This window comes from Garra rufa, chromosome 6 (genome assembly GCF_049309525.1).
Source record: "Garra rufa chromosome 6, GarRuf1.0, whole genome shotgun sequence".
Lineage (NCBI taxonomy): Eukaryota > Metazoa > Chordata > Actinopteri > Cypriniformes > Cyprinidae > Garra > Garra rufa.
The window spans coordinates 24244000-24255686 of NC_133366.1; the positions used below are offsets into that span (position 1 = coordinate 24244000).

Genomic DNA, 11687 nt, shown 5'->3' on the forward strand with positions numbered 1-11687 from the left:
CTTGAGCATGCAGCAGGACATTCGATTATATTGATCTGGGCTTGTCGCTATGGAGTTGGTTTACATAGAGGCAAAGACTCTCTGCGGTTTATGACAGAGGCTCCTGGAGAGATATGTCTGAATGCTGGAGAGTCCTCTCGACCGATCATAACTGTACACAAAAATCCTTCTTTAAATAAACATTACATGCAAATATTTAACATACAGGAACTTATATACTTGTTTTGGTCAACAGCAGGACAAAAGGCAATCAAATTTAAGCCCTGCATGACATTTATCTTCCAGGTTTTCCCAATTTGTACAAGACCGTTATGTACTGTAGTGTGTGCTGTCATTCATTTAAATGTCTGAATGATCTATTCATGTAATATGAATCTAACTATCTTCCCAGCTAACAATGTTATGTTCTAACAACATTTCCTAATATTCTCAGTGTTCACTCAGCAACAGGTTGAACAGGATTGGAACAAAACACAACCTAACAGTGATAAAATGAATAAAAAGAACATAAAAACTTTCTTAGGGAAAATGGACATTGTTAAAATAGTCCATGTGTCATCAGGTTATAATGTTATAAAGCTATGAGAGTACTTTTTGTGTGCAAAGTGTACTCAAACTCAGACCAAAATACAAACTCAGACCAACCTGATCTGAGTTTGTATATATTTTACGAGATGGCTAATTCGTACGAATTTGGATGATTTTTGCTAAATTGTGCATATTTTACAAGTTCCCCAATTCGTATGAATTCGTACAAATGACCTACCCCTAACCCTACCTCTAAACCTATCTGCCACTGGGATCTAGACCAAGCGGCGACCTCCCGCTCTCTCTATTGAAACCAACATGAAAGTGACTTAGACTACAATTCATCGACTTGCCACTAGAGACTGGCTCCAAAAGGGTTTGGGGTTTTTAAGTTATATTAAGCCTTACAGTTCTGCATAATTAAGGGCGTGGCCACTTGAGTGACAGATGGGTTGCCGCTGCTGTAACCAATGTCACGCTAGGCGGGCGTGGTTTCAGCAACCAGCTCCACCCACGTCCCGCCGCTTTGGCCATTTTTCAATTATCTGGGTGTGACGCGCGATGACACAATTCCAAGTTGGCTACGGCTGACTTCCGCCCACTGCACACCATGCACTAAAACAGGGGTTTTCAAACCTGTCCTGGAGCCTCCCCTGCCCTGCACATTTTGTATGTCTCCCTTATTAGGCACACCCAATTCAGGTCTTGCAGTCTCTACTAATGAGCTGATGATTTGAATCAGGTGTATTAGATGAGAGAGACAAGCAAAATGTGCAGGGCAGGGGAGGCTCCAGGACAGGTTTGAAAACCCCTGCACTAAAATAAAGATATAAAGGGGGAATTATTAAATAAATATAACCAATAATGAAACAATGCGTTGTCCGAGTTGGTATTTTAGCTTTATACATGATCAGACAAATGACGTTAACAAAGTTTTTGACGAGCGAATGGCAAAGTTATGTGTTTTGTTTAGCATTAGAACGGCCGCATCAAAGGCAGTAAATTAATTGTATTAAGTTTAAATCAATTTACATGTTATAAAGTTCATTTTAGCTATATGGGAAATGCGGCAAAGAGAGAATGACGAGCGGTTGTTTTTTTTATTGAAATTGTGAGTATTATTCTTGGAATTGCGAGAATAAAGTCAGAATTTTTATATATAAACTCAAATTTACCTTTTTTTATGGCAGAGGCTATTTACACTAATTGCAAATAGACACAATTATCTGCACCTCAGTATTAGATTATATTAAAACTGAGTGTAAATTATAGTTTTAAAACAACTGGACAATAAGTCCTCCCTACAACTACCCTAACCCTAACTGATACTTTATTTTCAACTTTTCAATTATGTCCTTCATTTTTATTGAATATAAATGCCTTTTCGATATGATATGAGATTTGAAAAGGGAGAAAAAAAGTTCGCCAGAAGGGGGATTCGAACTCGGATCGGTCGAGTCGAAAAAAATATCTATCTATCTATCTATCTATCTATCTATCTATCTATCTATCTATCTATCTATCTATCTATCTATCTATCTATCTATCTATCTATCTATCTATCTATCTATCTATCTATCTATCTATCTATCTATCTATCTGTCATCTATCTGTCATCTGTCTGTGTTTAAAACATCAAAAAGGATTTTTCCAAATGTTCTGCACAATCCTTCATTTTTAGTGTGTTTAATTTTCGTTGACTGAAAGAATGAATGAATAGATGTCCAAAAGAATTCAAGAGAACAAATAGAGTGTCTTCCAGCTTCCATCTGCTGTCTCCTCCATAGCGTATGTCTCCGGTCTGGCAGAGAGAGACAAAGTATTTCTTTGAATTATTACAAGCCGTTGAAGAGGGCCAGAGATACCATTTTTTAAAACTCTGGAAATGACTTTTGGAAGCATCCCTTGTCTATTATCTATCTTTTCTTTGTCTTCTGACAAGGGAAGTTGTACTTTAGTGTAACATTACATGTGGAAAACACCTTTTGCTTGAAACAGGAAACTTTTGTTATAACTGAAAGGTGCAGTGTCATGTTTTTCCAAAATTCCTAGCCTGTTAGGCACATGGCTTGTGCTTTTAGTGTGTGAAGAAAAACTTCTGCATGGTAATCTTTTCTTGACCACATAAATCTAGACTTACCAAATATATTGGTAATGCTGGCCTTTAGTGTGACCATGATAGCAAAGCAGGCTGTTTTTACTTCTGTGTTTAGACGTACGGTAAGATCTATTTTCGCTTGAGTTAAAACATAGGGAAGGACTTTTGGGTGTTTTGAGGAACAGATAAAATGTCATGATGGTTTGTCACTTGTGTGGGTGGAATGCACAAAGAAGGAACCACAACTTTTAAAGTGTGAAAAGTTTATCTGCTCTAGTTGCATGCAAAAACATCAAAACTCTTCTATCATTGCTAGTGCATTAACTACTGTCATGATTGACAAGTCAAATTTTGAAAGATGGTGTTGCAATTTTGTAGTTTAAACAATATTTTTGATTGCGAAGTGCTTTGTACACATTTTTATCTTACTGATCTACTCTGTAAGTTAAAGGCCAAAATGAGTTCACCCAAAAATGAAAATTCTGTAATTAATTACTCACCCACTTGCTGTTCCAAACCCGTAAGGCCTTTGTTCATCTTCAGAATACAAATTAAGATATTTTTTTATGAAATCCAAGAGCTCTCTGCCCCTTCATAGACAGCAAGGTTCCTACCACAGTCAAGGTCCAGAAAGATACCAAGAACATTGAAAAAAAAAAAAAAAAAAAAAACATGTGACATTAGTGGTTCAACTGTAATTTTATGAAGCTTTGAGAATACTTTTTGTGCACAAAAAAATAAAATAAATAACTTCAATCAGCAATTCCTCCCCTTTGCATCACCCTAGTACCATTTTGGGGAGCATCACAATGCATTTGTGTTTTATTTTTATTTTTATGTGCACAAAAAGTATTCTTGTAGCTTTATAAAATGATGGTTAAACCACTAATGTCACATGAACAATTTAATGACGTCCTTACTACGTTTCTGTGCCTTGAGCTGTTGGATTTCATCAAAAATATCTCAATTTGTGTTCCGAAGATTCCGACTGATAATCTTACAGGTTTGGAACGACATGAGGGTGAGTAATTAATGTCAGAATTTTCAATTTTGGGTGAACTATCCCTTTAATAATGTGAAACTATGGAATATATGGCCTACAATGTTTTTTTTTTTTTTTTTTTAAATTTTTAAATTTTTTAATTTTAACATTCCAGTTGGACATTAAATATAATCTCAGCTTCTCATTGTGTGAAAATGTTGTTTCTGAATGTTCTCTGAATGTTTAAAACATTCAGTTTTTAAAATATTTTAAAAGCACTTTTTGGACTTAAAAGGAACATTCCATTTTATCTTTTTACAAGCATTGTGGGAACATTTGAATTTCCCTGAATGTTCTGAAACAAGTACACTCTTAAAAACAAAGGCTTTAAAGGGGTGGTTTTACAGTGATGCCACAGAAGAACCATTTTTGGTTCCCCAAAGAACCTTACAGGGAACAGTTCTTAAATGAACCAATTTGAAGTACATTCAAAATATCTAAAGAAACTTTTTTCACTATAAAGAAAATTTTCTGCATTTGAAAGGTTCTTCATGGAACCATCAATGCCAATAAAGAACCTTTAAGAGTGCATTAACATAAAAAAAAGTTAGACGTGCAATGTTTCATAGATTAAATAATATTCTTGTGATAACCTTTTGAGAGCATTATTAAAAACCTGAAAGATAACGCTGAAAGAAAAAAAAACATTATTCAATTAAGGTTTCTGGAGGAATGTTTGTTCATAAATTTGAGGAAATCTTGCCAGATCATTAGCCAAAGTTCTGAGAACATTCCCTGTTAGCTGGGTTCACTGATTAACACGGACACACACATTTTCAGAGTCAAAGTGAAGGCTCTTTGTTTTCTGTTCAGCGTATTTTTTTATTTTTTTTGCTGGTTATCTGCTTTCTCTCTTCCTCTTGATACAACTTCCTCTAGAGAGAGAATTTGTTCCTGTCTCTGTGATACTGACACTCTCCAGGTGGCCCAGCATTGTCAGTCATATACTATTCATAACACCTGACAGTTACAAATAAAAGCATGTTTACATGCTCTATGTTGCTCAAACCACAGATATTTGCATATTTTGATTCTATCTGTGTAACATTATAAAGAGAAAGTGTCCAGTGCCCTTTATATGTTTTGTGTGTGTAGTCACAGGACTGCTGGCAAACACAGGCCTAGTTCCTGTTCTCTGTCTCCTAGTAGTCCATCTGTTTCCTCAGGCCAGACAGTGTCTCTTCTCCACTCACATTCACATCTCCTTTTGGAGCCTCCGCCCACTAAGCCAGCTCTTGCACCATCACCAAAGGTGTTCAGTTAGTGTGCACCACAGTTCCTGTGCTTTACGTTGTTATTTCACACAATCTGTGACAGGATATGTGGTCTAGGTTTGCAGTAGTTTGCAAATATCATATGGGACACATTATATTTGACATGCATAAAATCAAATCAAAATATAACGTGGCAGTATTCAGAGTCTCCATCCAAATATGTCTTTCATGATTAGTTTATTATGTGTATGAAGCTGACAGACATCTTGGCTAAGAATAATAATAATAAAAAAAATACATAGAAGTGCAAAACACAAAAAACAAATTATCATCTCAGAAATGTAAATGTTCAGTGAAAAGCAGAGGGGAGAGTAGTGTATATTTACTCATTATGAAACAAATTGCTGTTTTACTACTGGGATAACATTTCATTTTTGTTTCTGTTGTGTTTGTTGAGCTTCTGGGTGTGCTCTCAAAAAAAGGTAAACTTGTATATGCAGGAATGTAATGAATTTTTAATATCACAAAATATAAAGAACCTAAGTGGAATAAATGTTTGTTTGATTTTAACAGGCCATTGAGAGTACATTTTGTGCTTCCTCGAGTCCAAACCTACTGTATTTAAATTAAATACTGAAAATTGCTGTCAGCGGTTGTTTGAATCCTGGGAACTGACGACAGATTTTGGAGACCGCTATTATTAAATTATTACTTACACACAAAATATGCACAAAACGTCTGCTTAGCGACTTACAGTCTTTACATATTGACGTTGTGGGAAAAAAACTACACATTCTTGGTGCGCAACGAACGGAAAGGTGAGTGTCCGAGAAATTAGAATAACAGTTCTCAAAAGTGAGTCCACTTCACCCCCTGCAAAAAACGTACTCGGTGTAACTCGTCCAGATTTTGTCCTCGTTGGGGTCGTTACTCGCGTACGCGCAGGTGCCCGTGGAGCTACACGCAACCATGTGGAAGCCAACCTCCGCCAGCCTGTCAAAGGCTTGCTCCAGGAAATTATACTTCAGGTAATAGCGAGACGTGTATCTCTCTGGGGGTCTGTCGGGGTCTCTGCTCTCGTTCAGAGTGTCCCCGAAAACTTCTTTGGCGAGAGATGTTTTTCCGCATACGGTGATTCTCGCCACCCGTCGAAATTTGGCGTCCTGTTGGATGTCTCGTCCTATGGTATAGGAGCCTCTGTACCCGATGGTTATGAAGCCGATTTTCCTCGCGTCCAAAGACGGAGAGCGAGGACCGGTGCTGGTGATACTTGTGCCAGCGAGCGCAGCCTCCTCCGGGTCGCTCTGGCACACCTCCTCGCTGATGGAGTTCTCCTTACTGACTGCTGGTCTTAGGCGTTTTGCCAGGTCTTGAAGTTGGAAATACTCTGCCTCTTTAAGAAGGCTAGCCTTCTCTTTGAAGTAATCGGGCAAAACCAGAGTCTGGTCCCGCAAGTAATCCAAAATATATCTGAAGAGAAAGCCGTCCCTGTCCAAAAAGTAGCGTCCTTTGCTGTCGGTGGTAAGTTCCGTGGGTTTCTTCTGACTGAACATGGTCCAAAGTAAAGAATTGGGCACGGAGAGTAAAGTTGAGTGGCGCGTAACGTAAACTTGCCCGCCGACATTGAGCTCAATAATTTCGGGGAATCGCTGGGGAGCATCTGCGCGAATCTTGTCCATCTCTGCACAGCTGCGCGAGACCTCCGGTGCAATCACGGGACTGAAGAAGACTGGAAAGAAATATTTCAGCTTTGTTTATGTAGGCTAAACAGAGTTACGTAGGAGGAGGAATCTGACGGCTGTATTAACTCTTTACTACCTCCCAGTAAAACGAAATTCACCGTGATTTGCTTAAAAATTGTGCATTATCTAATTGCTGGAAATGTTATTATCTTAACAATTTTGCCTTTTTTCAGAGCATATTGGATTTTTATTTATACCGTACAGCTGCCAATCTACAGAATTCTTTTAGGATCATTTATTTATTTATTTATTTATTTTTACTCTTTGGTTTGCCTCCCTTTTTGCACATGTTGTCAAATTGATGTTTATTGTTATCCAGTAGGAGGTTCCAAAGATCAAGGAATGTTTCAGTGGAAGCATTTTTAAAGTAGCCCTGCTGAAAAAAACAGCTAATACCAGCCTAGGCTGGTTGGCTGGTTTTAGCTGGTTTAAGCTGGAAGTGGCTGGTTAGCTGGTCTCCCAGGCTGGTCAGGCTGGTTTTAGCTGGTGGTTTCCCAGCCTGACCAGCCTGGCCAGGCTGGAAAAGTGGACAAAGCCCCTCTAAAACCAGCCTGCCTTCCAGCTATGACCAGCTAAAACCAGGCTGTTTGACCAGCTAAAACCAGCCAACCAGCCTAGGCTGGTTTTAGCTGTTTTTTTTTTTCACCAGGGAGATTTGGCATCAGCGCCACAGATATGCTCTTTTGATTGCTGGTAAGAAATATCAGAAATATGAAAACTTTCAAGGTGTTCTTGTTACAGTGTATTATACTCAACTTGTGGGCTACTCAGTATAGGTTAGGATTAAGGTTAGTTGCATAATTTATGCTGCTATTGGGCTACTTTAGTAGCCTAGATGTAATGTGTAACAATGGCAGGAATTCCAGGAAACAAATAGGCCTATAAAACTTTACATTTCATTAAACATTCACTGACTACCAAACCAGTAAAATTTGCCCAAGTGTACATCAAAACAAGTGTTTCTTTACTTTTTTAAAATGTTTAATTTTTTATGTATACTGTATATCCTTTAAAAGTTGTTAATAATGTTTTATATATAGCTACACAATAACATATTGAGTTATTTTTTTTAACCCAGATGCTAGGTTCAGCCTGTTGGGTCATTTTATTGGGTTTGTTTCTACAGTAATATTTTTACCCAGGTGCTGGGTAGGTTTTTTCACTCTAAAAATGCTGGGTTATTTTTCTTTTAACCCAAATGCTGGGTTCAGTTTGTTGGGTATTTTTTTTTTCCTTTTTTTTTTAAACCCAGGTTCTGGATAGTTGTTTTGCAACTAAGCTGCTGGGTCATAAATGCTGTCATTTTTCTACCCAACTGCTGAGTTGAACCTGTCTCTGACAAAACAACCCTGCTGCTGAGTTACAATCAGAGCACGTGTTTTTTGCGTCCTCTACAGGAGAGAGCGGTTCTCAGCACAACACATTTGGTGACTTCTTCAGCAAAATAAAGGTTTGTATACATTTTACACAGTCAAATGTGTCAGCAGTAGTTGCTTGGCATGATGGAAATGCTTTTTGCTTTGCATAACATACAGTAAACTGATTTTATTCATTATAATACTGAATTTAATTTATTTTGATGTTAAAATATGTTCTCTAATCTGTTTGTTGTGCTGTTGTGCTGTTTGTTTATGGGCCGGTTATGGAGTCAGTCACAGCATCTTTCAGCTATGAGTCAAACACAAGGCGGCGGTCTGAGGTTTGTAGTTCCACCGGCGAACAGCAGCACATCACCGGCTCAGATTTCGGTGACATGAGAATTAACACTATTTCAGTGAAAAGTGATTACAGAGAACAGTTGAATGTACTTCAATTAAAATGTTACTTTTACATTTTACATTACATTCTAAAATGCTTTCGTTTAGGGGTATGTAATATTGTAAACTATGCTTACCTAAATAAATTAATTAAATAAATCTTTTTTTTTTTCTATGGGTGTTCTTGCTTAATAATAAATGTTCATCTTTTGATTTTTACTGTTGCCTCTATAATTCTTAGTGTGATTTTTAATTTCCAGCCCATTTTAAACCAGCAATATAATAATTTTTGACTTAAATAAAACAACCCAGCATGTTGGGTAAAAACATTTAACCCAACCAGCTGGGTCAAAATAACTCTGCATGTGTTCTGTCCAATATTTACTCAGTGCTGGGTTGCCAAATAACCCAAGTTGGTTTTTCTACTAGGCCTAACCAAAGTAGAACTGCAATCTTGCTGTTTATGCAAAACCCTAGATAATGGAAACAAGCAGCTCAGTGTCTATGACAACAAAGCTTCTAGGGACATCTAGTGGGCAAGGAGGAGAAGCAGTTCTTGTGTTTACCTGCATCCAAAAAGCTTCTGAATTAAGCATTTCGTTGGTTTCGTTAGTAATAAACATGTAATAATATCAGTAAGTAAGTAAAAAAAAAAAAAAGGAAGTTGCAACTCTGCAATGCTAACAGTTATGTAAGACCAGGATGGCTCCAATTATACTAGAGAAGAGATGTTTAACAGTGTACACCTAGGCCTAGTGCACACTTAGCCGGGTACAGTAGGGGGAGCTCCATACAAAAAAATCCCAAATAGTCAATATTTCCCTTGGGTGCTGTCTACACGTCCTGCTTGTCTTTTATAGATAGTTAGTATACGTTTAAAGATAGATACTCGGATTCCCCATCCATATTAACAGCCGTAATATGGACTGTTTGGTCTGTCTTCTTCTATCAAATCAACATTAGCCTAATAATAATTGCTGTTTCACAGAAGGAAATATAATCTGAAAGTGAAAAAAATTATCCATGAGACACTTGAATATTATCACATTTTTAAATTACAATAAAACATTTTATAACATAATAACAAAAACTCTTAAAGCTACATCACGCTATTCAGGAAATGCAACTTATTAGTCGTAGTCTCCGATAAGCAAAACATTTTTTTTTTTTAACAAAATTCAAAACACTGTCTAGAGAACGGTCCACACATCATTGACTCCTAAAGAAGCTCTTAGTAAATTTCCCAGAAGGCCCATTCAGTGTGCTGGAGTGTGGGAATAGTTCTCCATCATAAGACCACTGAGACACACTTAAGACTGTGGGCAGATGGGAAACCGCTCTTTGTTTATAAAGCATTTCCTTCATCCCAGTCTGCTACAGTCCATGACTTCAAGAATAACTGAGAGAAAAAATGTTTTATTTAGGCTAGACAGAGATAGATTTACATTTTGCACGCAATATGTGGCAAGAACAGAAACCGCCAGGTTTAGTTATATTATTAGTATTTCTCAAAACAACGAATGCAGATGCCCTCTCCATTTTCATTTTCTACCAATTCTATCCATTTGTCAAATTGCAGAATATTTATATTCTCTCAGTAACCGTCAAAACAAATTGAGATTTCACCAAGCAGAGCATAATTCAGACATGCGGCAATGTGTGGCTGTGCTAACCCCATTATTTATGCATTTATTTATTTTCCTGTAAGGAAAAACAGTGCAAGTTCACCCCCTCGTGGCTAATGTGGTACATTGCGACGCACATATACACTGTACAATGCATTTAGCATACAGTTACGTCCTTGACAGACTTGTAAACACATCATTGCTCACTCGCAGATCTCTTTTGCCTCAGCTCAGCAATTCTGAGACACTAGTCTATGTCAGAATTTAACCACTGACGGTTCAAAATAGAGCATGTAACCCTGAGATGTCTGGAGAAAGCACACTTCATTAGACGGCTGCCTTCATGTCGGATATGCATGGTGTCATTCTGCTGAGATTGACACAGGAGTGGAGTAATTTCATGATGCAGGGCATCTGTGCGAGAGTTGCACTATTGATCCCATGTCTTTCTGTCTATTAGGAAAGGTCAGGCACTGTTGGGAGAATCAGATAATTGGGCATCAGTGTAGATGAATATCACAGTGATGTTTTTGTTCATTGGATGGTATCCGGTAAAGTGGATAGACTGAGCATGTAGCACTTAAAACCTTAAATTTCCTTCTGTTACGCCTCCACATCATTTCCTGTATTGGAGAGGAAAAAAGCTGTGCAGTCAGCCGGAAATAATGAAGGTCATCTGCAGATTAGCTATTTGCTATAGCGGTACATTACTCATGTGATTAAATAATCTGAGTTTGGTGGCAGATTTTAATAGTCATGTAATTTGAACGGCTAAAGCCTGATGCTCAGATGTTTTGGCTAGAACCATTCATGTATGAAGCTCTGATGTAATCATATTGACACAACAAGTGTTGTTTTTTTAAAAAGAAAGTCTGTATCGTGAAGTGTTATATATAATATATTTAATTAGGGCAATTTATCAAAGGAGCTGCAGTGTTTTCTAATTGATTTCATTTCTCAGCAGCTGGTTTGTTCCATACAGACTGACAGCCTCATTTGTAAACATAATGATAAGTCAATGAATCACCTTCTACCAGTCTGGCTTTTCATCCAGTTTAGTCAATGACAGTTTCTAGAGTTAATTTTGACTGAAACAATGGACAATGAAATGAACACAATGATTTTGGAGTCAAATAATATTGTATTATACAATATAATTCTGTTTTATATCAAGTCAGTTTTATCAATAGTTATTACAAAATGAATAATTTAAATTCAATTATACCTTTAGCTATTTTAACTATAATTATTATTGCAATTTTATTTATGATAACTATTTTATAATAACTATATTATAGTTTAGTTAATTAATATAACTAATTACTATAATTATATTTTCTTATAATTAAACTATAATTACACTACCAGTCAAACAGTAAGATTTGTAATATTTTTTTAAAGAAGTCTCTTCTGCTCACCAAGCCTGCATTTATTTGATCCGAAGTACAGCAAAAACAGTAAAATTTTGAAATATTTGTACTATTTCAAATACTGTTATCTACTTGTATATATTATAAAATGTAATTTAATCCTGTGATTTCAAAGCTGAATGTTTAGCATCATTACTCCAGTCTTCAGTGTCACATGATCCTTCAGAAATCATTCTAATATTCTTATTTGCTGCTCAAAAATTATTAAGTTTAAAACAGCTGAGTAGAATTTTTTTCAGGCTTCTTTGATG

At 36.8% G+C, this 11687-nt stretch overlaps 1 protein-coding gene across 1 annotated transcript; it reads right to left on the minus strand.

The window, feature by feature from the left end:
• Window positions 1-5102: 5102 nt before the first annotated feature.
• Window positions 5103-6617, minus strand: kctd12.2 (potassium channel tetramerisation domain containing 12.2). Its single transcript, XM_073842436.1, has one exon. The coding sequence runs from the start codon at window positions 6559-6561 to the stop codon at window positions 5749-5751; it is 813 nt and encodes a 270-aa protein (XP_073698537.1). The 5' UTR covers window positions 6562-6617; the 3' UTR covers window positions 5103-5748.
• Window positions 6618-11687: the final 5070 nt, after the last annotated feature.

Excerpts from the sequence above, each read along its gene's own strand:
- kctd12.2 (XM_073842436.1), bottom strand. The coding sequence starts at position 6,561 with ATGGACAAGATTCGCGCAGATGCTCCCCAGCGATTCCCCGAAATTATT.